This window comes from Haliaeetus leucocephalus, unplaced genomic scaffold (genome assembly GCF_000737465.1).
Source record: "Haliaeetus leucocephalus isolate CR32 unplaced genomic scaffold, Haliaeetus_leucocephalus-4.0 Scaffold306, whole genome shotgun sequence".
In the NCBI taxonomy this organism is placed as follows: Eukaryota; Metazoa; Chordata; class Aves; order Accipitriformes; family Accipitridae; genus Haliaeetus; species Haliaeetus leucocephalus.
Window position 1 is genome coordinate 5256992 of NW_010972742.1, and position 27021 is coordinate 5284012.

General features: G+C 44.6%; 2 protein-coding genes across 3 annotated transcripts in view; one reads left to right on the plus strand and one right to left on the minus strand.

Annotated features, from left to right (window-relative positions):
- Nucleotides 1–6156: 6156 nt before the first annotated feature.
- Nucleotides 6157–26453, minus strand: USP20 (ubiquitin specific peptidase 20). Of its 2 annotated transcripts, XM_010570917.1 has the most exons (24): nucleotides 26101–26453; nucleotides 23491–23605; nucleotides 23039–23092; nucleotides 22279–22341; nucleotides 22000–22131; nucleotides 21309–21405; nucleotides 21049–21118; nucleotides 20346–20459; nucleotides 19114–19192; nucleotides 17323–17764; nucleotides 16248–16385; nucleotides 14858–14970; nucleotides 14245–14417; nucleotides 13662–13756; nucleotides 13076–13109; nucleotides 12584–12629; nucleotides 12129–12309; nucleotides 11529–11655; nucleotides 11247–11416; nucleotides 10521–10602; nucleotides 10035–10143; nucleotides 9554–9656; nucleotides 9214–9285; nucleotides 6157–8256 (listed from the first exon to the last, which is right to left on the minus strand). In XM_010570917.1, exons 2-24 carry the CDS (start codon nucleotides 23569–23571, stop codon nucleotides 8096–8098), a joined length of 2736 nt encoding a protein of 911 aa, XP_010569219.1. In that variant the 5' UTR covers nucleotides 23572–23605; nucleotides 26101–26453; the 3' UTR covers nucleotides 6157–8095. The 2 variants fall into 2 exon arrangements, with proteins under 2 accessions (XP_010569219.1, XP_010569218.1); XM_010570916.1 differs by lacking the exon at nucleotides 26101–26453 and having other exon boundaries at nucleotides 23491–23924.
- A 303-nt stretch (nucleotides 26454–26756) lies between these two features.
- Nucleotides 26757–27021, plus strand: part of LOC104834035 (chromosome unknown open reading frame, human C9orf78) — a 7200-nt gene continuing 6935 nt past the window's right edge. The window contains exon 1 of the mRNA XM_010571118.1: nucleotides 26757–26827. Within this exon, the coding sequence (XP_010569420.1) occupies nucleotides 26757–26827 (71 nt within the window). The remainder of the gene's footprint in view (nucleotides 26828–27021) is intronic.

Here is a 27021-nt window from a genome sequence, read left to right on the forward strand (position 1 = left end):
CCCCCCAATTCCTCCCACCGCTGGTCAAAGAACTGCTGGTTGCCCTTTGATGCAGGGGGTAACCAGAGAGTCCCAAGCATGTACTGGTCTATCTTCTGTCCTCCCTTGTCCCTCAGTCCATCTGAATGTATGCACTGGTCCATCAGCATTTCACATGGTGCCTTTAGTGCTAATCCTGCAGGTAGTCTCATCAAATAGCTTGGAAGGGAGGTGCATACATGTGGAAAGCCTCCCCTGGGAACAGTGTTACAGCAGCTGGACTGGGCTCTGAATTTGCAGATATTAAATTTGATCCACATGCATTTTTCAGTATTCTGCTTTCCTCAAAAGGTCACTAATACTTGTCAGCCTTTTTTTTTTTTCTTTAAATCTAGGCTGATGCTCATTCCAAGTATTAAATCCCTATGACCTTGCTGTTTCCTGAAAGCCTTCAAGCTCACGTATGTACGCTTGTTTTCCTGCTTGTTCTCTCTTCCACCTCCTCTTTATTCCCCCCTCCTCTCTATTCCCCCCCCCCTTCCTCTTTCTCTGTCTCTCACACACACACACACACTCTCTCACACACACACACACAGACACTGGCATTTTGGTTTGAAGCCCCATTTTGCTCGTTAAAAGGGCCTCCGTTTTGCTCTCGTTTCAGTCTGCATGCTCGCCCTGTTGCCTTGCCTGCGCCCACCTTCCTGAGGGTCACGTTATTTTGTGGCTCGTTGTTAATCTCTTTGCAGTTTTCTTTTGTTGGTTTGTTTTTCAGCGTTTCAGACCTGCCTTCTCCTTTTGCATGACCTCTTGTGCGTTCTCATCAGTTAATGTTTGAATAACAGAATTTTTTTAGAAAAATAAAAGAGAAAAGAAAAAAAGAAACTGCACTCTATTTCGTTCTCCCACCTTGTCATGGACTGGACCTCGACCCAGAAGCCAGACAGGAATCGTGACCATCCTGTTCTCACATGGTTTTATTTGAAGCAGAAGTAGCATGATAAGTGATGCTGCACTTTATCATGTCATGCAGTGGAGAGAGAGCTATAATATCTCCAAATATCACGTGATCTGGACCTCAACTGCCTAAGAAAGTGTCAGTTGCTTTCTAAACTTCTGTATTACAACTGTTGGTTTCCCCTGAATCTTTACCATGCCTAGGATTTTACAGTCATCTTGTACATGTTTGAGCCCCCTAAGAGTCAGTTGCTACTTAATAGCTCCTGAGGGCCTAATTTATTCAGAGATCAACACATTGTTTAGGGGAATCTACTTGCTCTTGGCGAACTTCAGCATATTTTATTGATATGGAAGCCACTATGGGCAGTGACCCTAAAGTAAAACCTCTCAGGTTTAGTTTGCAGACAAACGTCTGTCTTGTTTTGCTGTCTGCTGTGCTTTTGTGCAGGGTCAGCATATAGAAATGTGCCCAAGAGCCATGTACTCTCCATGTTGGGGATTGCCAAGGTCATCCCCACTCAGGATGAAGTAATTTTTGAGTTGGGTTACATGTTGTGTTCATAACTCTGTCCCTTTCTCTCCATTCAAGTTACCAACTTTTATTTTTAATAGCACAAAGTCCCTCGGTCCTACAGTTAGTACTGTAGCTGTTGTATAATGGTGCTTAATATCTGCAAGCATCAACCAGCAAAAGGTTATGTTTTTTAATCTAATTCAAGTGGCTCAGGAGCCTGTATTGAGAAGCAGGCGATACCAACGCTGAAGCCGTTCAGCTGCAGTGTTAGCGGCATCAGAAGGGTCATAATCAATTAAATTACCATGCTTATCATTGCTGCTACTGTGGTCACTTAACTGTTTAGATCCATGAGCCTCCGATAGCAGAATGTGATCCACACGGTTGGCACCTGTGGCTTTGTACAAAGATTTGTGCAAAGGCTTTGTTGCATCCATCTGTCAGGGGATCTAAATAGTTAAGCAGTTAACAGGTGTGCAAAAATATCTTTAAAATATTTTTAGCTGCAGTATTTTTATTCTCGTGTCCAATGCACTGTTGAATCAGCAGCTAGAATAATTCATTTTCACCTATTGTTGTGCCATCTATGTAAAAATTAGATAAAAGTTTGCTTTTATATATTTAATCTAGGTGGACAGTATATTATTGTCAGCCTCTGTGGAACATTTGAACAATTGCAATGTCTGTGTTGCTAAATAGCGCTTTAGAAGGAGCATTAGCTTTAGCTGACTGATTTCTTCAGAAGTTTTATTAAAAGACCATGTATGGAGTTTTTATAAACTTGGCAACTAATTCCCAAAAGCCCAGATCTTAAAACTTACTGCAAGAAAAAAAATAGTGATAGTCATGTATTGTAGCCTACACATGTTTATTCTGCTGCCTTTATTCAGGGTAACGAATGAGTAATTTTTGTAGAATTTACCTTTTGCAAAATCTGAAGGACTAAATATGTGACTGGTTTATAAAAACTCTGCTTGAATTTACTAATCTTGCCCAGAAGTGTGGACTGTACATCCTATAAAATCTCATTATCCCCAGCAAAAGTCTCTAATGCCCTTTCTTAACACCTGTAAATAGAGAAGAAACATATTTACTGATACTGAAAGTTGTGTTTAATGCTGAGTATTTTTCGGAAGTTCATTTAGTTTGATGCATATTGTTCTTCGTTTTTTGTTTTCCTGCCTGAAGTGTCAAAAGACCTAAAAGAAGCCAAATTCTATTTTAACATGATGATGTTGAGCACTTTTTTATTTGTATATGTGTGTGTATGTGTGTTTGAGCACTGATCTCTAGATTTTGGTGGCATCTCAGTGTTGTGATTTCATTGCCAATGTAAAAGGTTCTGGTGTTGCCCATTCATTTCTGGAGACAGAATTCAACCAAATAAAGTGCTTCCATTTGAAAGCGAATATTGACCTTGTAACAATGAAAAGAAAGTCATCCACATATTTAAATAAACATTTACTTCCAGAAATACAGTTTCACTGGACCCTTTTGATCATCCAGAGAAGAAGAAAAATGGTTTTGTCGCTTCTCTTTCCCAATAAAAAAGGCTATGCCTCTTTGCTGGGGCGTCTCTGATTTGCTGAGGTATTCTAGCCATTGCTCTCCAGTGAGCTTTCTGCCTTACCACAAGCATTTCAAGTTGAGAACGGGAATTTAGCTGTGACTTACTGTTTCAGCCAGATAAAATATTATAGCCTGAAACTCCCCTAAGCTGCCCTCTTACTTCTCATTATTCTCCTTGACTATGGAATGGATTTTGGTTTCACTTCCAGCTATAAAATTTACAACAAATAAGCAGAAACAGCCTGTTCCAGTGGGGTGCTTGTGTCTAGCTGCTGCTGACATACTCTTACTCATGGTACTTGCTTTTTTGTTTTGTTTTTTTTTTTGTTTTTTTATTTCATATTGTTTCATACTGGAATTTTCAGGTATTTGAAGTATTAATTTGGCTCCGCCTGTACCTTCGAGTGACTGTCCCACATAGTTAATTCCTATCAGGTCACTTTGAGGCACAATTTTATCAAAATTTTACCTTTCCAGCTGGCACTGAAGAGAAACTGAAGTGGTTGGGGTTTGTTTTGTTTTGTTTTCATTTGGTCATCTGAGGAGAAAGAAAAATGCACTGTGCTGGTTGGAGTTGTTGGTGTACTTGGGAAAGACAGGTGGATCTTGCTGCTTTTTTTTTTTTTTTTTTTTTACTTCAGTAGGAGGCCACAAGAACTGGAAGCTTGGGGAAGGTATTTCCTCTAACAGAGCTGTACCTTGTAATGCCCATAGTGCACGCTTTGGTTTATCTGGAAGTCTTGGCAAATGTTTTTGATACTGATTGTTTATTATATTAAAACTAAAGCTGTTGCAAACCTAGCAAATCATGCATTTGCGCATGCGTGTGTGAACATGCAGCTGTGTGGAATACAGTCATGTTTCCCTTCATTGAATAATCTGAAAGCCAGATACATATCTGTAAGTCTGGGTGAGGATATTTACAGTTCCATTTTAATGAACAGTGTGTGTGTGTGTCTCTAGCTGAGAGAAAAACCCTGACTAGCTTCTGGACAGCTTCTCCGTTACCCATTAGTCCAGTTCATTGGAAATAGCCTCGTCGAGGAGCCATGACGATTTGCAGTTTTACAGCTCATAGCAGGTGACATCTGGCTGATAATTTCATTTGAAGCAGCTATAGAGAGATTTATTTTTTTTCTAAGGTCAGATGTTTTTAAACTGTTTCAGTTCTTTGCCCGCACTAATTAACATCCCTGTCAATTCAGGACAAATCAGTACTGTTTATGAAACAGTCTGCTAATCTTTGCATTTTGGGGAAATAATGAATAGGAGGGGGTGTTGGTCTGGCTGTAACTTTGATTTATCTTACGCAGTATTAGCATTGCTAACTTTAAATAGAAACAGCACAACCAAATGAGTGAGTGAAGGCTGAAAACTGAAGCCGAGCTGAGCAGTAACTGGGAAGAAAATACAATGAGCTTTACATGTGCTGGCTGCGTCACTGACTATGTCAGATGCTGTTGTGTACTTTGGCCATCGAGGAGGGTGGAGATGTGCCACTGGCACCATCAAAGGCTGTGGCCACGCGCGCCAGTGAAGGTGAAGCTGTGGGGAACGGGTGCAGTACACGGGCCCTGCATCACCGGAGGAAGAGCTAATTCCCCTTTCCGTGGGCTGAGAGGTGACGCACGCATCACAAGGTGAGGGCGTGGGGCAGATACGGCGGAGTACTCGTCATCTGTGCATCACAGCTCAGCTGCATCCAAATGATCTGTCTGTTCATGAGGCCGTAGTCTGGGCATGAGAGAAGTCAGTGGAAGAGGAGCAGCACATGTAAACGGAACTCCCCAGTACTCCCAGAAGACTGGGGGGAGGGAGCAGATAATCTAAATACTGAGGTCGGCTCCATCAGTCCAATGCATGCACAGTCCTTTCATCTGCCCTTCCTTGCAATCAGTAAGGAACCTGATAAAATAAGGGGAAAATGAAGTGATTTGCAAAAAGAACTGATAAAAGAGTTCAGCCATGAAATGTAGTTTATATTGGCCAGGGGTCCCAAAGCTAGCTGTGTCCGAGACGTGTGCTCAGAAATACTGTAGCTGCCTACTGCAGGAGTCAGAGAAAAGCAGTGCTGCACTCAGATTTCAAATGGAATATAGATGGAGAACTAAGCTTTGAGTGTTTTAATGGACAGAGGGTAACAAAAAGTACAATTATGGTTTTGCCAGAGCAGCACTAGAGCTGTTTGTCTAGACACTGAATAATCCCCTCCCTAGGGGAGGGGGTTCGTTAATGTCTCCTGGAACGTTTTGGGCTGTTCTGCAGTTGCTGAGGTGATGGGTTTGTTTGTGAGATGCAAGTTTTGACGGTTGATTTCAAGTTGCTAAAGAGCAAGCTGCATGCTCTTACTAACCCAACCCAAGCTCTATTTATTCAGATATTTCAGGCTTCAGCTAACACAGTGTCATTCACCGCTCTGGCAGAGAACTGTGCTCGTCCTCCAGCCCCTCAGCCTCAGGCAGCACTCATCGCCTGCCGTGTTCAGCAACTCTTATTAATTCACAGTGGCAGAACATGGTAACAGGCTGGCAAGAGCACGGTGTTTCCTGGGGCCTCGGTAGCAAAGCTGCTTTCACGTAAGTGTGAGCGGAGAAGTGGATTATATCAGTAAGGACATTTTAGCCACGCAACAGAGCAACAGAAAACTCTCCTCTAGAAATCCAGAACAGCTCAATGAAACTTCAGCAACTTCCCTTGCAAGTTACTTTCATAGCAGTGATGGTCATGAATAGCACACACTTCCAGACAACATGGGATTTCTGAGACAAACTCAGCTGAAATGGGGTAAATGAAACATGAAGAGGAAGTCTTTGTAAGCAGAGACTGAAAGGAGCAGGCGCCCTCCTCTGAACGAGCACAATATGATTTAGTGGACTTGGGCTACCAAAGCTCGCTGCTGCTCAGAAGGGTCTGTTACTGCAAGGCTTCTTGGCAGCAGGAAGTTTGGATTTTTAAATTTTTAAAAATTTTTTTTCTTCATTAACAGTCTGTAAGCTGTCAAACCCTCTCGCCACACAAGGCAGGCAGCAGTCAGCAATGTGTTGAATGCACATGTATTTATTGTAACACATTTTCAGCACAAAGTATAACACTTAAGCACAGGAGTGTATTACAATCTGTACAGCATCCTCTGAACAGCACGGACAACACAGACATGCAGCCCTACAGGCTCTGCAGCAGACTGGAAGGCAGCTGCAGTGGCTAACAACAACAGCTTAGAACAATGAGAAATCCGAACAGTGGCTCATTCTCTGACCTCCCCTTGGGCCTGGCTAGGTATATACAAGCGTCCAATAAACAGGATAGTAAAATTAACATGCTGAACAATTCATAGACACTTTTTAAAGTAAGAAGTTGCTGTTTGCAGCAAACATTTGGTCTAAAAAAAATCTGAAGGCCACATTTTTCTTTTGAAATTCTCCTGTCCTACACCCTTTCCCACTTTCTAATGCTAAGTAAGTCAAAGAGCAGCCTCCCCCCGCCGCCCCGTGAGGCGCTCAAGAGGTCCCAGCCCCATGCTGAACCTGGTACCACCAAGGCCAGACTCGATGCTGTGGAATCATTCAGGTTCCAGCACCATGAACACACAGTTTGGTTCCTCAGCCCATGAGAAGCCACCCCTGCCTTGCTCTGCTTCCATTAAATTGCACTCACACACTTAAACGATTTCACTATTGCCTTTCTGGCTTACGAGATGAATGAAGAACTTTTAAGAATAGCCCTGCTAAGAAAAGTAGTGTTTAGCCTTTTTTGTCTTTGTTCCTCTCTCCACTGCCTGCTAGCGGATGCTCCTTGGCTGCATTGGTGGCAGTAGATTGGGGAGCAAGTTATTTCTGTTCATTAAATGAGCCACTGTATACACAAACGACATCTGTGTTGAGAAGCTGGAATGACCTCAGTACACAGGTAGGGGCTTGTTTGCAGAAAGCAGCTCATTCCTAAAAAACTGCTTCAACAGCCAGGGGCCAGCTCAGCCAGGCCCCTTCCCCAGCACTGAATTATCGCCCTGTCTGAGGGTGACCCATCTGAATAGGCTCTGGGCGAACAAACGGGCTCCTCCTTCTCATCCTTCACACTCCCTTTGCTTCTCGTGCCAGACGTGGGGACAGATCCAGGCCTACAGCGGGGTCAGTCCAAGAATGGGGTTATGAACCAAGTCCTAAAGCTTACGTCAGAGTTGTCCTGTGTCGCACTCCAACAAAACCTGCCCGTTAACAGCTCTAAGTTTAAGCTGTTTGTGTACCACCCCTGTGAGTTAACCACCTGGAAGGCTGCATCCCACAGCTACAAAGCTACCGGGAGCTTCCGCAGAAAGAGTACAGTGGGAAGCCATTGGGAAGGAGGACTCATCTTCCAGCTTTGCTCTCTGAAAACGTGCCGAATGCATGAAATCAGATACAAGGAGAAAAAAATTCTGCAGGACTGTGAAGGTGTGGCTTTAGGGGCTAGGGGAGAAAGAAATGGCCTCTTTCAAAATTTCTTAATTGACTGCAACTGATTTGCAAGAATTGGATAAAAAGCAAAACAAGGAAGTTGTGACAGCTGTGCATCACCAGCACAAAACTACTGGGAGACCTTGTGGCTTTAATCAGCTTCAGATAACAGGTTTCTCTAGTTGCAACACTGCCCGCTGGAAACATAAATAATGTTTCATTATCTTTATACATTTGAGTTAAAAAGAAGTGCCAAAAGCAAAACCTGCAAAGGAGCAGAGAAACTCAGTTCACTGGGGGCAAGCTGGGAGTGCCGGTTTCTTGTAAGCAAACAAAAGGGAGAGGGTCTGGGTCAAAACATGTCCTAGTGAAGTTTGGCTGCAGTCTCCTACCACGGCATTATCCAGAGATGAATTACACAGAAGCTGATTTTCTCCCAGTTTTGCTCAGCACCACCCCTATATTCAAAGTCACACGAAAGAACGGGAGAGAAAACCTGCCTTCCCCAGAAGTGGTGGTGGGACCTGCACGCACCTTCGAGTACCAGACAACGGAAGGTTTGACTCCTCAGCATTCCCCAGCCTTCCATCCCCACACGGATGTATCTGTGCCATACCTTCCCTGCCCCATCCTGCACAGATCACACAGCCCGTGTCTCTGCTTCAATCTTCTGCTCCCCATGTAGGTTTTCCAATTCTTGGACCTGGGCCACATTCTGCCTGATGGCAATCTCAGGGCCCCCTCCATACAGCGTGCTTAAATAAATCCACGTCTCCTCAGAAATCTGCCCATAGTCAGCACCTGAAAAGCACAACAGCAGTGATCAGACGTGCAGCTCTTGGAGGGAAAGGGCTGGCGCACCGCAGCGCGAGGCCATCCTCTCCAACCGCCTCCCCCCGCACAGGCTCACCCCCAGGAACAGCGAGGCACGAGTGGTTCCTACAGCTGCAGGGTCCAGACCCACCGGAGCCCCCACCCCGCTGGCAGCTCTGCTCTGCACAGCGATAGCCGCAGCTGTAGCCACAGCGGTGGCCACCAGCCCTCCGCAGTGCCGCCTGCTGCTAGAAGCCACCGGGGCTCCACGGCCGTGTCGCCGACGGCTGTGGGGTCCTGCTGCAGTCATTTCTTCCTTTCCCCGAGAGGAACTGAGCAGCAACAGCCCGTAATACCAGGGCCTACCTGACCCCTTCTCATACACAGCAACGATGAGCTCTGAGACCCAGGGGCCTCCACGCAGCAGTCCCAGGCAGTTGGGGTTGCACTGCCTGGGAGAGACTAAAAACCCCCCTCCACGCTGTCCTGGGAGGGGCAACTCAAGGCGGTCAAAGCAGGGAAAGCAAAGAACTTTTTGCCGTAAAGGTTACAGAGGAGGAGAAAAGCAGAAAGGGTTGCTTTGAGAGGTAACTGAGATGCAAACATAATCTTTATCTGCTTGGCAGGAGAGCCCAGCGAGGACAGCACAAGCAATGTTATTTCACAAGCTGGACCACAGCAGATGCTGAGGAAAGACCAGGTCAAGAGCAACACAAGATCAAAGCTACAACACAAAGGGTGGCAAAGGGGAACGGTGGAAGGGGTCTGGGGAACAGAAACAGCAGGAGATGGGGGGCTGCAGGCTTCACTATAACCAGTCACATCAGCAGAACTGTCATCCTCTGCAACACCATCTCGCTCTGTGACCACTTCACTATGGACAGCTAGATCCAGTGGAACATTCTCCTTTTAGGAACACTACAAGACAGCAAGCACAAGTCTTACCCTGCTTAACTTGCACGTGGCCACCTGCTTTCGTGAGTGCAATCTTGCTGTTGTCAATTGGTCCAGGAGGCTCTGTAAGAGGAGAACAGTCATGTCAAGAACTATTCTGTTTTCCACATTGCCGCCAGATTCAGCTTATCTCCCAAGCTAGTTCTCTTGTTATTTCTGCTCTGCCCTTGGGGACCTGCAGGCAGTGTGAGTGGCTGGTGTCTGAACTCTGTTCAGCCTCAAGTCATACCAGTCAGGTGCAGTGCTCACTGAGGACCTAGCAGATGATAGATAGACTTGTTTCCATCCACCTCTCACCCCCAACAGGCTCCAGAGGTCTCTGGCTTCTTACCATTATCCTTCCCCTTGACAAAGGCTTCCCACTCACGGAACCACTGCATGCTGATACAGTAGATGACGCTTGGAGACTCCTCTGCCTGGAAAGCCTTGTTCAGCTGGGAAAGCAGAGGAGAACAGAGACGTGCAGGAAGGATTTAGTCACTCCTGAGATCTGGGGGAGCCCCTTCCGTTAACTGTAAGGCAGCTTTGCCGTTCTTCAGAAGATCCCCATGTAATTCCACCACCTTCCTCACTAGAGCAGGCAACAGACTAGGATGGTTTCAAACTTTGTGTCTGCATGCAGCCATGCACAGCATTATCGTGTTCAAGCTGCTCCTCCCCGTGCTGCTAGCACTGGGGAACCCCAAGATCAATCTCCCAGCCAATCATGTTCTGGAAAACAGGGGCAAGAGTTTCCCACTAACTGTCTGTGACAGGTCTCCATTTCCCACCTCTGCCCTTTGCTGTTGCTTCCAGGTGCTTCCCATACGAACCTTGATGAAGGTGTCGATTTCGATTCTCCTGCGTTTGGCAAGTGCTTCAATCTCCACTTGGCAAATCGAGCACACGTACAGATGGTTCACAGCAGGGCCACCCCCAAACCTGAGCACAGGAAGAGAGGGAGGGGAATAGAGAACTGCGGGAGAATGGAAATGCTTCCCAGCCCTGCATCCTACAGAGATGGATTTTTATACTACTACAGATGCTGGTGAAGGAGAGGCATCTGCAGCTGTTTTCTGAATGGAGAGTACTGCCTTTACTCAACACAGTGAGGGTCACGATATTGCTCTGGGACAATGCATTGATATAGCTCATTTTGGTTTAAATTAGGAGGCTCTGCAAATACAAGTCTTTTCCAGTCCGCACTAAGACTGCATACCTTTAAGGTGCCCTGCCAAGGGATTATGTCTTGGGCACTGCCCAAGGCGTGAAACAAAACCAAAACTCATTGGAAAGAAGAATTAAATGGCCATATTCACCTGTTGTAGAGATACTCCCACACGTTCTGGGGCAGAATCACAACCAGGTCATCGATGTAGTGATATTTATTAGGAGGGATCCCTATGGAGGAAAGGCAAAGAGGGACAGTTAACCAGGGGACTCATTATTGCTGGGTAAAGACACAAAAAAAGCCCAATCTCCCTTGCTGAAAACTCCCCAATTCCAGAATCTGCTTCCTCTGCTAATGGAAGACAGGCAAGAGTTCATTAATTGTGGTTTCTCAATTCATGGCCTCACTTGATTAGAAAGTGCTTCATTTCCAATTGGAGATTCATAAACACGAGGGCTCCCCAGCATGACAGATGAAGAAGCAGAATAGTAAAACGTGCTATCAGCTCTCTTAAGTAGCGCGTGCTCCATTCTCCAAACAAACACTGAAGGCCAACCTTGCTGATAGGGTAACACGGATAAATCCTGTCTTATCTGCTTTCTACAGGTTTGTTTTTCAAAACAAAGAGATAACGGAAAACTGTTGTTTCGTAGCACTACACATCCCTCTGGGCCTCTGACCAGCAGGACAATGGGGTAATTGTCTCATCTCTCCCTGAGTGGGCTGGAGTTTCTGCCAGAGAAGCAGATCATACCGCAGTAGACACTGTATCAGGATGACTGCTAGAGTTTTTTTTCTGCATTTGTTAATGCACCAGGAAGCATAAAGGTACAGCTGAGAGTTGCTATTCCCAGGTCCAGCAACACTGCCTTACCTCCATGAGAGCAGAGAAAGGTGTGATTGGTGATGGGACCAGGCTCGGCAAAGGTGTTGAATTTATTGAGCCACTCTCGAGAGATGTAGAACTGCAGTAAACTGTGCTCCTTCATGCTGGCAAGGGACACAACTTTCTGACGCTCTCGCACAGCTTCTTCACTGCTCTTCCTTAAGTAGGGAAAGAAGAAAATTAATCTATTCCTGAAAACTTGGTTTACTAAATGCATTTCTAGGTATTCTCCAACCAGCAAGGGACTGCTGCATGCAGGGCACAGCTCACCTGTAGAACAAGACGTAGGCTTCTGCATTCTGTACCACGGTCTCATGGACTTCAGTGACATACTGGTCATCAAACTCATACCACTGGCCATTGATCACATTCTGGCAGTAGGCTATATAATGCCCACCTGTAACAAAGAAAACATGACACTGCTGGGATTTGGAGTGCAGACAAAAGTCAGGCCTGGGATAATGTCAGCAGCACAAACAGGATTAGCTGCTGGCAGAGAATGGAGAGAGAGACAAAAAAAAAAAAAAAGGCTTAATTCCTGTTCAGGCAAGCTTTGCAGGAGCAGGGGAGCCTGGCACTGTCACGCTGATTTGCCTTTCTTGGAAAGGGCCTCCAGAGAGACTGAACATTGGGAAAGGGTTGAGCCAACCCAGTGGCCAGGCTGAAATAGCTGCAGGGGATCTGTCAGAAGCTGCTCTGTTCACTTTTCAAAGGGCAGAGGCTGAGGAAGCCTGGGAATGGAGGGGGCAGGCCTTACACTGCACTTCATCCCAGAAGAAGTGTTGGCTAGTCCTGGAATGCACTTCTGCTTTGCTCGTGCTCATCTCATTCCTGTTCACCTCTGCCTGTACTCACGGAAGAAGGACTTACTGCCTGCTGTGCCATGGTGACAGATGACTGACAGGAGATCATAGGTGGTGATCTGGGAGACACACTCCTTGGCTAGAAAAGGTCGCAGATCCAGCCCTTCCAAGGGGAAAGAGACATGACTGTTGATCTTGAAGGAATACATCACCTCATGCCGGAACCGTTTCAAGTGGATGCAAAGAATCTAAAAGACCAAAGACAGAGAACACCAAAGCACGCTTTTGTCGTGGGTATTCTGATAAAATAGCACATCTCTGTGCATCCGATCTTTGCAAGAGTTCTTCGCCTGTTAGTCATGAATGCTGCTGGCTCATCAGCTTAGAATGGGGAAGTCTCTTCTGGTCTAGATACAGGACTTCTTTGCCACCAAAACAAACTGCTATTTCTGTTCTACCTCTAGCCTCCTTACCTCCTCAGTGGCTGCTAAAAGAAAATGAGGAAACAAGGCTTCTACTCACCTCTGGTAGCCGGAGGACTTTGCAGTACTTTACTCCATTCCGCAATCTGAGGGAGAAAAAGAAACTAGCTGTGAGAAATCTCTAAAGCAAAGGGATGCCAAAAGGCAAGGCTGGGTCTTGCTCGCTTTGAAATCCAAGACAAATCCTGAATTCTGACAGCAACAAATTCAGGCTCTTTACAGCATCCTTCCCAAATGAAGCATGGCATAAGCAGTTTGTCACGCCTCTTCTTTCTAATGCAATAGCTCCATTACTGCCAAGCCACCCCGCTGTTCATATCCTTCTCCCTTTCTTTCCCCCCCCATAGCCAGCACTTTTCCTATCTGCGATCAGTGACCTCTCAAGACCGGAACTCTAATATAAGGCAAGGCAGATTTTACATGGCACTCAGCAGAAGAAATGTCCAGGCAGAAAGCATAGCAAAATGTTTGATAGCAGTACAGAGAAATAAAGTTCCAGAAATACAACAGAATACAGACAATGCAAACTTACTTTTTACACCGTTCACAACTGTACATGTTGTCCCCTGTAGACAAAGAGAAGAAAGCCATTATGCAGTTACTCAGCACACAACACCAATATGGCTACATTTCCATCCAGTGCAGAGAAACAAAGTTAAGCAACCTCTTGGGGAAGCCAGGGTGAGAAGAGATCAAAACACTTCTCACAATAAGTGTAGGCAAGAAAAGAATGCAATCAACTAGTAGAAAAGTATGCAATTGCCCACCAACACAAGTGAATACAGCAAATTGTTTGAGTCCTCTAGAGCTTAAGGAGTCGATGGAGAAAGCAAAGAAACTAAGGTGGCTAAGGAGCCATAGCATTCATAACCAACGAACAGCTACATCTGCTCCTCACTGAGGACACTCTCACCCAGATTTCTCACCCCTGAGCAGGTGGGAAAACTCACTTCTGCTCAGAGATGCTGAACTGCCAAGTTTTGGTACCGCCAGTCTGTAAGTGAAACACTGAGGCAGGCTTTCCAGGAGGTTTAATCCGCCTCCAAAATGCGTAAGAAATACTCCTCCATGCGGTTTTCCTTGTTTCGTGCTGTCAGACCCCACCGAAGAAAACTCACCCTTCAACTCATCTGCTGCAAAAAAGGCAGCAAGACAATCCTCCAGCGTCACAACAGGACCCCAAAACCAGCTAGGGATACAGGACACCACAAATCTGCAGAAGAGAGGGGATTAAGAGGAAGAGTTATACATAAAATAGCTGGATGCTTTGGCATACAAAACCCCAAATGGATGATGGGTTTCCTTCCAGTTGTAGGTCCTAAGCTCATCACACATCCCAGAGAAGCAGGGAAAGCATGATTTCTCTCAGCTGATGTTCCTGCTGCGGTTGCTCAAACTGGAAACGATTTGGAAAATGACACCAGGAATTAATTTGCTCTGGAGTGCAAGACTGAGCTAAAGGCAGGAGTAAGTGAGGGATTATCAACTGCACAAGAGATCTCAAGGTGTATAACAGAACTAGAGGAACAGTAGCAACTGGTTTACATGAAAAGGCTCAAAGACCTGTGAGGTACCACATACTGTTGTCCAAGGAATGGTTACAACTGACCTTCTGCTGTAAACACCACTTGTTAGGGATAGCTGCCTTTCAGCACTGCAGGGCAAACCCCAGAAATAAGAGGCCCTGCATAGGGAACACACCTCCGGATATACTCCATGATGAAAGCAATCCAGCCTTGTGAGGCATAGTTGTCCCCACATGCCCCTGTCTTAGCTGGCACATTTTGGTAGATGGCAGAGTGCAGCTTGGCCAAGTCCTCCTTCCCTGGGATTGGGAGTGACAGGTCCTGGAATGTCTCCACTGTCGTAGAAACCTGGAAATATCCAAGATGAAGAGGTCTGGGTTTCCTGTGCATGTAATGGAGCTGGGACCTGACCTTCATCACCTTTTATCACTGTTTCGATTTTGTCTAGGCTAGAAACCTGAGCTGGCAAGTAAGAGCAGCTCGCTCTGGCTAATTATTCTTCACTGCTGTCAGCAGGATGACTTTTGTCATGGTTTTTGTAGCACTGGAATCAGTTTTCTGATATGAATGCGATATTGCTAGGCTAACTCAGTACACAGATAAGCAAACAGAACTCTACAGAAAAATACGACTTCTTGACATGGCAGGTTTCTCACACCTCCCCCACCATCCACTACTGTCACTACTGCATCCCACAGTGTTTGGAAATACAAGTGCCATTTCCTAAGAAGAGATCTACAAGCTAGAAGACTGTGTGCTCTTTGACTGACAGCCACCAGGAGACTCACTCTGTCGCAGGTGAGGCACTGTACCAGGCTGAGAATGGAGCCATCGAAGATGTCAGAAATCACACTGCGATAACGAAGTTCTTTCTTCTTTTTCCCAGAAGCCTGCATCTGGGCTGAAAGACAGACAAGGAAGCCCCATCATGTAGCAACTCCTTCCCAGACTCCTGTCTCAGTAGAGTCATGCAGCCGCACAAGAACATAGGACAAGTGCTGCCCTGCATGTTCAGACGCCACTTGCGTGCCAGTGAGACAGTGGAGCCCATTGTAAACTGACATAAGAACACTGCTGCTTCGCATGGTACTAGAAAGGGGGAGGTAGCCAACTGAACCAACACAAACGTGCCAGCTCTCAGCAGGCAGAAATTGGCTTACTGGAAATCCTGTTTCCATACTCTTACTACATGTTTAGAAGCCTGGCCCTGCCACAGACAGTCCCTGCTTTTCTGAGGTCTTGCAACATTTTGCTCTAAGCTTTACACTTTACTCCCTCTCCCCCGTGACCTGCCTGTGTACTTTGTCCTTTTTTTTTTCTCCCTCTGACATTTACCATGCATTTCCCAGGTCTCTTGCACTGGAGAGGACTCTCCACAGCAGGAACTGGCCAAACACACAGTTTTGTTTAATAACGAACCCTCTTCCCCACACACACGTGCATGGAGACAGAGTGCTTTTTATCCGGCCAGAACATCTGTGGCTGTGCTGACCTCAGCCAAGGGGCTGGAACACAGTTGAGGAAAGGATGCCATTATTGAACAGCTGTAGGGACAGTGGTATGAGCACATGCCATTGTGTTTGCAGACTATGCAATGCTGAGGGATTTCAATTTGCTACTTGCTTGGGATGAAGAGACCAGTTTGATTAACGACAGAAGCCAGGCTCTACTCTGAAGCCTAACAATGCTCCCAGCACTGGATTGACATCTGCAGCCTTAATTCTATTATTGTGAGCCCAAGATGTCTAAGAGGCAGGAAGCTCTCTCTCGGTAACATCATCTTACAGTTCTTTGGCCCACATGCTATGAAAGTCAAGTCTGGCAGACAAATGTTTACGCATCTCCATGCTCCCCTAAAGGGACAGAGCTTGTGCCTGGGACGTCATAGCCATTTTATTAATAACAAACACAGCATGCAGATGCAGACATGGATATCATTTCAGGCTCCAATACAAGAGCATACTAGAACATCTCTTGTGCCCAGAGCTTGACTTTACCTGCAAGTTTACTGTAGTCTTTGCCTAGTGCTATTTTAAGAAGGCACTGATGTCCAGGGAAATTAGCACTTCTTACAACTGTTAATCAAGAATCATGATGGATTCCTTCTCTCTTCTGTAAATGAACCCCTCCTCCTCTACATGGTCCCCTCTGCATCCCATCATATGCTCTTTGTATTACCTTTCTTGAGTACGTAGGAAGGTCCAAGCCTGGCAGGACTAGAGCGAGGAGGACTGCTAGAGAGTTTGGAGTGCATTTCATGATGGACTGGACTGCAGGGGCGTGAGGAGCAGCGCACGTAGGCATCATTGTCAGGTTCTGTTTGGGAAAATGGAGAGGGAGAAGAGCACTGGTGAAAACCCCAGTTATGAAAGGCAATCCTGTTGCAGTCAGTGTCAGCCCAGCTCTGTTGTTCCAGCACAGCATCTTTCCCAATACACACAGTTCAGTGTCTATTAACTGTCCTGCTTGTACAGGTTGGCAGATACAGCTCCCTCAGTGCATGGATAGGAGTGCACACTACAGGAGAGCTACACTGAACAGCTAATAATTACATATAAAAAAACCAACCCACCATTTTTCACGCTTATGACTAATTAGGTTTTACAGCTTGCTCCTGTATCCCTAATCCACATAAACAGCATTGCTGTCTTCAGTGCCAGTTGGCAGAGTAAGACTCTTACATAAAGAAGTGTTGAAAGATCGTATATGTTCAGTTTGAGGTGACTCCACACCTACGTCTTAACTGCTGCTCTTTTCTTTTCCCTAAGACATAGAAATACACAAACTGTGCCTCCCCCTTTTCTCTCCACAAAGCCCACAGTCCAACATTAACAAATACCTTCTTTCATGCCTTTTCCACAGCTAGTATTTCCCCAGGCCAGGCTATCAGATAAAGCAACATGCACATAAAAACCCTTTTTCTTAAATTAGGAAAAGGCACAAATACAGCGTTTGCAGGTTTGGCAGAGGCAGCTATCACTGCCTTCAGGACATAGTCTTTACTCAGATCCATAGCATGTTAGCCTGGCTAAGCACCTCTCTGGCTCACGTATTACATTTTCTTACAGAAGCAATTGTGCACAAAGGCAGAACTACTGCCAGGGACACTGAGGAAAAGCTTGAAGGCAAGATCTCTTGAAAACCATAGAAGGAACACTCACACTGTGTTGTTTGCCACTGCAATGCAACACTGTCCCTGTGTAGGATGACAACATGTCTTCTCACAAATAACACTACTGGAAGAGGTGTATACCTGGTGTCCTACACGGGCTGGCAGGACGGGGAGCTGGCAGCATCTCAGGTGAGGCTCTACCATCAACTGGCATCATAGTAGTATCAACATCTGCATCCTCATCCACCTGCTCTGAGTTGCTGCGCCGATGGCCACAGGAGAACTTTCTGTCCTTCATCCTCTCTTTCTCGGAGATCCCTCTCCCTGCTTCATCCTGGATCAACAACTCCGTCTCTGCCAGGGAGCTGCTGCCCATGCCCCCTGTGGTCCGACTTTGACCATCTCCTTCACCCCTGTCACTGCTTGAGTCACAGGAGAGGAACTCATCCTCCGAAGGACTTCGGTCACCATCTCGCTTGTCGTCCTGGTCACTGGTATCCAAATCCCTCGTCTCTGCAACAATTGGTTCCTTCAGTTCTTCATGAAGCTGATCCATCAGACACCGCAGGAACTCCTGAGTGTCCTGAAAACCAGGAGTAATGCCATGTTAGTATCCATCCAGAAACAGGGAAATGAGAGGAGCAAAAGAGGAGATGGCTCCATTCTCAGCCTCTTTCAATGCTGCCCACAAAGGTTAGCCACCTCTGCAATGCAAATAGACCCTACACAGAGAGAGTACTGTGGCAATGTACCAAGAAGCCTGTCTGCTACATAAATGTTTTAACTCCTAAATGATAAAAGGCCCAATTTTTATCTGAACATCTTCAGCTGAAAGACACTGAAAAGCCAGACAGCAGCTGCAGCATGCAAACCATGAGCTTATTTATCACAGGTTTACCACTGATAAGAGGTAAGCGACAAGGAGAAATGTAATGAAGACAGCAGGCCATAGAGAATAGACTCCTATCCACAAACAAGTTTCATGAACACTCACTTCTGCTCATGGCAATCCCTCTCTTAGAGAGGGCAGATTAAAATCTTTAATAAGTAGGGAATGGAACCAGAAGCCAAAGACTAATTCAGTCTAGGTGCAAGCTCCTACATTCATAATACATGGTAAAAGAGCTGATACATTGGCTTCAAAGGACCTGCTGAAAACCGTCTTGGTATTTTGACAACTCCAGAAAGTTAATTATGATGTTTCTGTTATTTTATGGAAGTTTGGCTTTTAGCCTGCTCTGTCTTCCTTTCAACTTTTATCTCTTTACAGCTGAGAGTTTTCCAATCCAACATACTTCACATCAAAGATAAATATAGAAGTTATTTCATTAATCATTATTTTTATCCTCTGTTTTGATTTCCTGTCAGTATCACAGTTTCGATGTACTGTCACTTCTCTTGTAAATTTTCTAATCATAGTTTGATGTTTACATTTTTTCTAAAGAACAAACACAAGAGATACGTTGATAAAAACTTCAAAGAAAAAAAAAAGGTTACTAGCTTTAAAGAAGATTGTTTGCTGTAATTGCCCAGAAAAAGAACATAGAACATTCATATCTTTAACTTTTTAGTACAGATTTATCCAGGTTTCTCAGCTCTGACGTGACTAAATAATACCTGACTCTCATATAACATGTATCAATAGATCTCAAAGCCCTTTATAAAGGAGGTGACCATCATAATTTCAGAGGTGAGAAAGCTGACACATGAAAATGCACTGATTTGGTATCAGCAAGCCAGAGGCAGAGCCTGGAAGAGAACCCAGGTCTCCTAAATCCCACCCAAGTGCTCTATCAGACCACTAATACTGACACAAAATGGGAATGACCCCTGAGCTCAAGCTCTTCCTTCTGAACACAAACACCACCGCTGCAGGAAGAAAAATCCCACCATCTTTGGAATAATGGCATGTTTTTGTTGAGGCCCCCCCACCTGCTGTGCATAGCCTCGGAACATGGGGTTGACGAGTTTAATTCCATGGGATAGACTGCTTGGAACAACATAACTCGGGCTGTTTAGATATGAAAAAAAAAAAAAAAAAAAAAAAGAAGTTAGTTTGCTTATCAGGCCTGGAGCCAGTTTGTCTAATAAGCCATAGAACAGGGTGTGGTAACTAGTTAACGAGGACAGAAGGTAATCATGCACCTGCAAAGCCTGGGCATATATTTCTCTATTTGCTGGATGACATACAAATTAAGAGACAGAAAACATCTCGCAATCATTTCAGTCTATGCTTCCAGAGAGACCCTTCCCTAGAGCATATTTAACTTAAAGCTCTGTCCACACTTTGAATTGTCTCAAGTGATTCTTTCCAGAGCAGGGTTTTGCAATTAGCTACTTGGTTTGATTTTGCAGCACCATGTCTGTCTCAAAATCTGGGTGGGCTGACCACCCAGTAAATGAGGTAAATCAAAACCAATATTAAGATGATATTATATTGTTTCAAAGTCTACAGCCTTCTCTTCCAGAAAGACACAGGTCACTTTTGCTCTGTATCTTACATATCCCTTGTTGACAACTAACATGAAACAAACATGCAATGCCATTTAAATTCCTAGTTTGATTTTTTTCAATTAATTGCACAGAGCAGACATCTTCAGATTTAAACAGAGCTGCATTATTTTACACTGTCCTTTGAACTGGTCTAGAATTTGAACCAATAGCAAACATTTCCCAAAATGTCACCTGCATTTTCCACTGTCTTCAGTAAAAATCTCTGTATCGTTTTTTCCATCCAAATCGTCAATCCCTCTGCTAATCAATAGCAGTGCAATTAAGTGCTGGTCAGTCCATGCAAAATACTCAGAAATGGCCAAGAATATTCCCTTACTCCATCATTTTTTCTTCATTGCCAACAGGGAAGCTATATAAAAAAAAAAAATCTCTTCCTTTTTAAAGTTATAACATTAAGAATGTATTCTTTTCACTGACATCAACATGCCCATTTTATCACTAGTAGCAGGATACAGGATCTCCTAGATATGGGGGAATCCTCGCATACCCATCTATGTGACGTTCGAACTGCCTGCCTTAGACAATGCACTTATCTCTGAAGATCTAATTTCCTCTTTGCTGATGTCAGACTCAAGAACTAACATAACTATGAAACCTGTCCAGATTAGATTAGGAAGTGACCCAGATTAGATTAGGGAGTGACCACTCACCGTTTCTTATGCCAAACCTCAGACACCAACTTCTGGTAACTTTTGCACAGTGCTGGTTTCTTATCTGTACGGACCAGTCCACCACACTCGAGAAAAAACTGTGTGAGAGGTGGGCTACAAGAAAAAAAGAGAAAAATTCAGTGCACAGAAATTTCTCCTCTGCTTCTACTTAAGGGTTTATCAAAACTTAAATGCATGCCCTTTCAAAAGCATGCTTAAGATACTGTTTTTAAATCAAGGGAAGAAGTGATTCCAGATGCAGACTTGACTCCTAACTTCAAACAAATGAAAAAGGCTGATCTGAATCTGTTCCCGGTACATAGAAGAAATCCTGGAATTAGTTCTCAGCATGATGGCTAGAAAATATTTTAGGATATGGGTTCTTAGAATTATATCACTGGGGGGAATAGAGAGATGTGACATGCCTTCCCATGCGATAAATGTATTTCTGTCACAACAGAAATGATGAAGTTTTACTTCAAGCACTCATCTAAACATGAGTCTTGTATGTAGCCACAAGTTGGCTATTCACTCAGTTTACTGCTGTAAAATTTCTGTTGCCCTAAACAAACACTTAAATTTTTCTGCACCTAGCCTGGCTGATTTCTCTTTGCAAGGCTCATGAAGGTCTCAGAGCAGAGGCACCACTTTCAATATTTAGTGAAGTCTAGTAAAGACTCTACTGAAAGGCCCTAATGCCTACCAGTTAGAGAGAGCCTGAAGTGCTGCATTCATGTAGCAGGAGTTCCCAAGATTTTTCATTCCAGTAAGGCCTAAAGCACAAACAAGAGAGGCATGAAACACTTTCCAGATGTGCTGCTTTCTACATTTCTCCCCAAAGGAGAGGGAATTCAGCCCTTTCTAGGCAGTCTCCACGCTCTGCTCCTAGGAACCTCTCAGTGCAGGTCCTACAGATTGCAGAGTTACCCTCACAGCACTTTCATCAGCTCGATGCAGAGTTACCTCTTGGTTTCAAATCGTCATCCTCTGATTCAGATTCGCCTTCATCAGCCACTGCAATTGGAACAGCTTTCAAAGGGTGAGCAGGCAATGGAGAATCCTAGATTAAAGACAGAAAAATAAGCATCAGTGAGAGGCCTCCTCTAAAAGACGAGTTGTGAGAGATACTATCTTACACATAAATCAAGCCAGCCTTTAAAAATAAAGCACACTGGAGAGAGAAGAACCAGTTGCACTGCCTACCCTTCTCACTAATGCAAGAAGGGAGTGGAAATAGTACCATTACTGCTTCCAGTACACATGATAAGAGAGGCATCAGGAATATGCAGCAGTGTCACAAGTACATGTGTTTCTGGTCTGACAGCTAAAATTTCCATGGGCCATGCATTGAAAATGAAGATGTGACAGCTGTTGTGGTTCCTCCCAGAAACATATGCCCCACGGAAGAGGCCAGGAAAGGTTAAAAATAAAGTCAGAATGGATAGTGAAGTCATCCAGAAGTCTTCCTGGTGGGAGATCCTGTAAGGCAAGGTTATTGGTCCTCTGGCTACAGGTAGCCACATTCAGTGAAAGAATGTGCAAAATGTTCACAGCAAAACTGGGACAATAGCGGAAACCTCTTGGCTAATTTTGAAACAGGTAAACAAAAACCCTGCCAAACGTTCAACCCTGCCACGTTGTGACACAGACCCACCGGTTCAGTGAACTTCACTGGTGGTGACTGTGCGTGCGTTGCCAGCCGCTGGTCCAAGAACACCTCCTTTTCACAAGCATAACACCAGACACGGAAAGTGGTCAGATTCACCGTCAGGTTGTGCTTTTTGGCCTAAAAATAAAAGGTGAAGTAATGAATCTCATTTGACAGCTGGCTCAAGTTGAAGCACTGGACTACTAGAACAGGGTAGAGGAGGATTAGATAATGGGAAAAATCCAATTCTATCTGTCTTAAGATAGACAACAGAGAAAAGCTCACCTGTGCATGAAGTGTGCTGTGGTCAGCAAAGGACTCCCCACAACCAACATAAGGACAACCAATCTAGTGAGAGAAAAGAGCAAAAGTACAATGGGCACAACAAATTAGACTCTTCATAAAACAGTCTGCAACTCCAGTCCCACCAGCAGCTGCAAATTCAGAATTGATCTTGCCAGTTTTCTAACCTGCTTTTTATTCAGGGCCCAGAATAAGACAGAAAATTGGAATTGTTTAAGAAAGAAAACCTGGAACCAGGTTTGCACCCACATAAAGGCTCCATTCCAAGGCAATTGCTCCAATGGGCAGCTCATCTGAGCAGTCTCGAAATGTCTGGGCATTCCAGTGTAAAAATAAACTGGCCCTGCCTGCCCGCATGCCCCTTGTCATTCCTTTCCACCTCGCTACCCTGAGCAACGTCTTTTGAGGTCTCACACTTGCAGCCTCCCTTCACAGTTGCCAGCAGAGGCAGGACCCAGCTGACAGTCAATGCTGGGCATTTTATTCATTCCTGTTGGGACTACCGGGGGCAATCACCTATGAGGAGTAAACTGTTACATCTTGGCATATTCTGACAGCATTAGCCTTTAATCTAGGGAGTCTTTTCCTTGGAAACCATCAAAAAATGGTGGATAGTTCTACTGTGAATGCCCTCTTTGCTTTCTGCTTTTTTTTTTCTTTTCAGTACAATACTTTTTTTTTTTAAATTATATTAAAGCAAAGTCCCACTATATCATGCACACAAATAGCAAGCCATTTTTACCTGAAGACAAGCCCAGAGATTTGGTCCCACAGCTCCACAAGACTGGCAAGTTCCCTGCATATTCATGATAAAAGAAGGTTTGTTTGCTTGTTTGGTTTTTAAGCAACCTAGTCCTTCAAAAGTGGGAAACTTCTCTGTAAGACAGGCCTTGCCAACCTGCAGCTCACAGTATTTCATTTCTTAATACCACACTTCCAATTAAATATACGCTTTGCAGCGTTTTAGCTAAGTGATACATTTGAGCAGGATAAAATGACAGTAAGAAATAGATCAGATGGGGTCGACAAAGGCTTACTTTATGGAACATGTGCAGGGTACATCAGCATTGGAAGAAGAGTTTCTGCCTCTCCTCTATGGAGACAGGCAACATTTTCTTCAAAAAGCAAGCATGCAAACCCATGCACAATAGCTAAAAGGGAAAAGAAAGGACTGAGAACTAGAAGACCCTGTACCTTGGATTTGAGCAGCAGATCATCCCTGGTCACCTCTCCTATGGAATCCAGGTGAGGACAGATGTCTCTTGTATCCCCCATTTTCACCAACGCTCACCTGCAAGGGGGTGTTTTCCTAGGACAAGAAAGGATACTTCCTTTCAGCTACATGTCAGATTTGTTCTCACAGATTGTAAGAAGATAAATTAGCATGTTTTGTGTATTAGAGATTACAATACCCATCTTTAAGGTTCAGAGATCAAAACAAATCTAAATCTGGACTCAGTCTTATTAGCTAGCACAGTTCTGACCTGTTGTTGAGCGGCTGCATTGTGGTTTCGAAGGTAAGCAAGCAAGGCAATGGGGAGGAGAAGGAAACACATGAATAAAGCTAATAATCTGTACAACGAGGAATGAGCATTCAGAAATGTAGGGAGGTGGTCAATAGACAGGCCTAGCTTCAGCAGCACAGCTGCCAACTCGGTTTCAGGTATGGGGATGGATTTGCTGTAGCCTCAAAATGAAAACAGCAGTACAGTGACCCACTGACCACCCTGTTCTTAAATTCCCAGACTGTCTGGATCATGTAGCATCTCTGAATGATGCAGAGTCCTATGGCAATAAATAAAACCTGCCATTAACTCATACATGCTTTACATACATAACTTAACTGGTCTTGTCTACCATGAATACTCCATGAACCTGACTAGACTGATAAGTCACGCTTTCCCCCCTAGAAATTGGGTGTTCTGTGCTAGCTCAGCAGGTAGGGTGGGAAAACAAACGTGGTGATCTGAACTGAATTCCTCTTGCTGAACACACACACACAGCATGAAGAGATACAAATGTAAGTAGCTTGGTTGCATGAAACTTAGATTAAAAGTGAAAGGGCGCTGCAGCCCAAGACACAAGTAGTTAGTATATGGTGTCTAGGGGCTTCATGCTATCCATACTGTGCTGATCTAAATCTAACGTCTAGTTATTATACTACTTTATCAAACATTAAAAATATGATTACTGTTGTAAATGAAGCTGGGCAAGAGGGAATTAGACTTAAATGATCTGTAACACTGATAACCAGTCTTCAGTCTCTGAGGAATTTACCATTTGATAGGTAGATTTTTAACAATATGAGCCACATAACTCTCAAAGACTGTACAAAATGTAACAACACTGTTCCACCCAGCTCGTACATCCAAGCACTGCAAGTACAGAGGATTTCATAGCTGCATGCTTACGAGCACAATAAACAATTTCATGGTGGTCCACGGTTGTGTAAAAGACTTCGAACATGTCTCAGTAACATGCAGCTACAAAAGAGAGATGAGAAGAGTTTGTGTTTCTTAAGCATAGTTTACATAGTTTAAGTAACCTCACTTGCGGCTGTTAAAGAAAAAACAGAAGTGATATTAACAACACAGATCAGAATCCAAAATATTACTATTGGCTGTAAACAAAGCAGATATGAAAAGCCCACATCATTATAAAAAAGAAGTGGAAAATTCTGATTAAGTTAATGACTCCAGCAGCATGGTTGCTACCCTCTGTTGTTTTCACATTTTGAGGACATTTGAAAGAACTCCCAGTGTTATCTGGTCTGAATCACTGACAGTGGGGAGAAAAGGAAAAAACCAAAAAAAAGATAAACAAATACCATATCAGCAACACTTATCTTGGGAGAGGAAAAGCTTGCCTAGCACCTTGCCTTGGCAGAAGACAAACCTCAAGGATAATTCTATAACAATGTTTTTGTAGCAGTCTTTGGAACTGAATAAACTGAACTGGAGGAGCAAAGCAAAACTGGAGGGAGAAGAAATCATATTTGCATGCCAGAAAACACAACAGCGGTTGTAACCAGTCTCTCAGTAACCTGTGAAGAGATGCTTAACAAACAACTGAGCAAATTCATGCAGCTTCACAGAGAAGCAAAATAGTATCATGTAACATATGTTGATTTAAAACACAAGTGACAAGACTGCACTATCTTTGACTAACACATAAAACTGGGACACTTTCAGGCTCTGAGTCCCTTCATCAAAACCAGCCCCTTTTCCCAAATGCATCAGATGGTCCAATTAAAAACAAGTATCAATGCAATGTTTGCTAGTTCACCTTCCTCGATTTCTTATCCCTTTCCCAGAAGAAGCTTCCCAGAAAACCTAATGAACAAAATACTGTTTTAAAATTAACTCCAGACCCCTTCATCTTCACCAGCTTCAGCTAACTGGGAACCAGTTTTGGAGCACGTACGTTAAGTACAGTCTTGTGGATGTAGATGGTTTTAGTGCATTCCCTGGCACCACTCCTCTACTCAAAATTAAAACCACGCCTCTAAACTTTCCGGCACTGGGATGCTGATCTTCCCACCTAGGGCTTCCCTTTTTGAACAAAAGAGGGAAGACCTCATTTTCGCCTCTCAGCCCTGACTAAATGCATCAGAAAAGGTTTGAGTCGTAACTGTTCAGAAGGAAGTATTCAATCCCCACCTGCCCATGACTCTGCCCTAAGAGCTTTAGCTGGCAACACAGCTCTCAAATGCTGCTCAGGAAACTAGAAATTTAATAAAAACACTGCCAGAAAGCTTAACTGTGCTTGTCAAAATGTACTGTGTATGATGGGAAAAGAAGTTACCTTAAAACAAGTCCTTCAGCCTGTCTTTCTCAAGCACCACTGTAGAAGAACAGTATACGAACATGTCAGAACAATTCCGCGGTAACTGCAACCTACTTTCAGTTGCTTAAATTGCTGCCAAACCTGCTGTCTCTGCCTTCTACAGTAACACGTTTCTCAGGGTTTTGGTTTTTGGGTTTTTTGCTTAAAACAACTGTGTGGTTTTGTACCAAAGCTAGAGCCAGCTGTCAAGAATTTCAGATACGTGCAGATTCACTGTCTGCAGAGTAACCATTTGTATGAATAAAAGAAATCCTAGCATTGCTCATCTGCAAAACAACTACCAGGTCTGCTCGCTCATCTTGCATAACCTACCAAGACAAAAGGAGTATCTGCAGTTGTTCTTGGTGACATTTTATACTTGAGATCCTGAAGAAAGAAATATTTACTGAACTGCCTAGCTGACAAGGATGAACCAGAAACCAGGCACTTCTGACTCTTAGCTCGACATTTGCACCACATCACGTATTGGAAAGCCAGGCGTTTTATGTAGAACAGGCAAAGGAGACCAGGTATTAACACAGATTTATTACTGGAGGGCACAACACGACGGCACACCTAGAGATTTAGCTTTTAAGAAAAAAAAACACCTTCGGGAACTCTCCCCTCACCCCGCTATGTCGCTCCTGAAGCGCAGCGGACCCCCAAACCACAGGTCCTCTCCTAACAGACGCTACAGCTGTGAAGCGTGAGTGAAGTTGAATATAAATACACCTGCACGCCGCTGGATTCGGGCAGGACCAGTCACCGGCCGCCCCGCAGGGTCCCACTCCGAGGGTCGCGGGAGCGCAGAGGCCGCTGTCGCCCCGGGGAAGGCACCAGGCCCTGGGGGGCTGCAGGGCCCACCCCCCGCTGCCCGGGCACCGCGGGATCTCGGGGCGG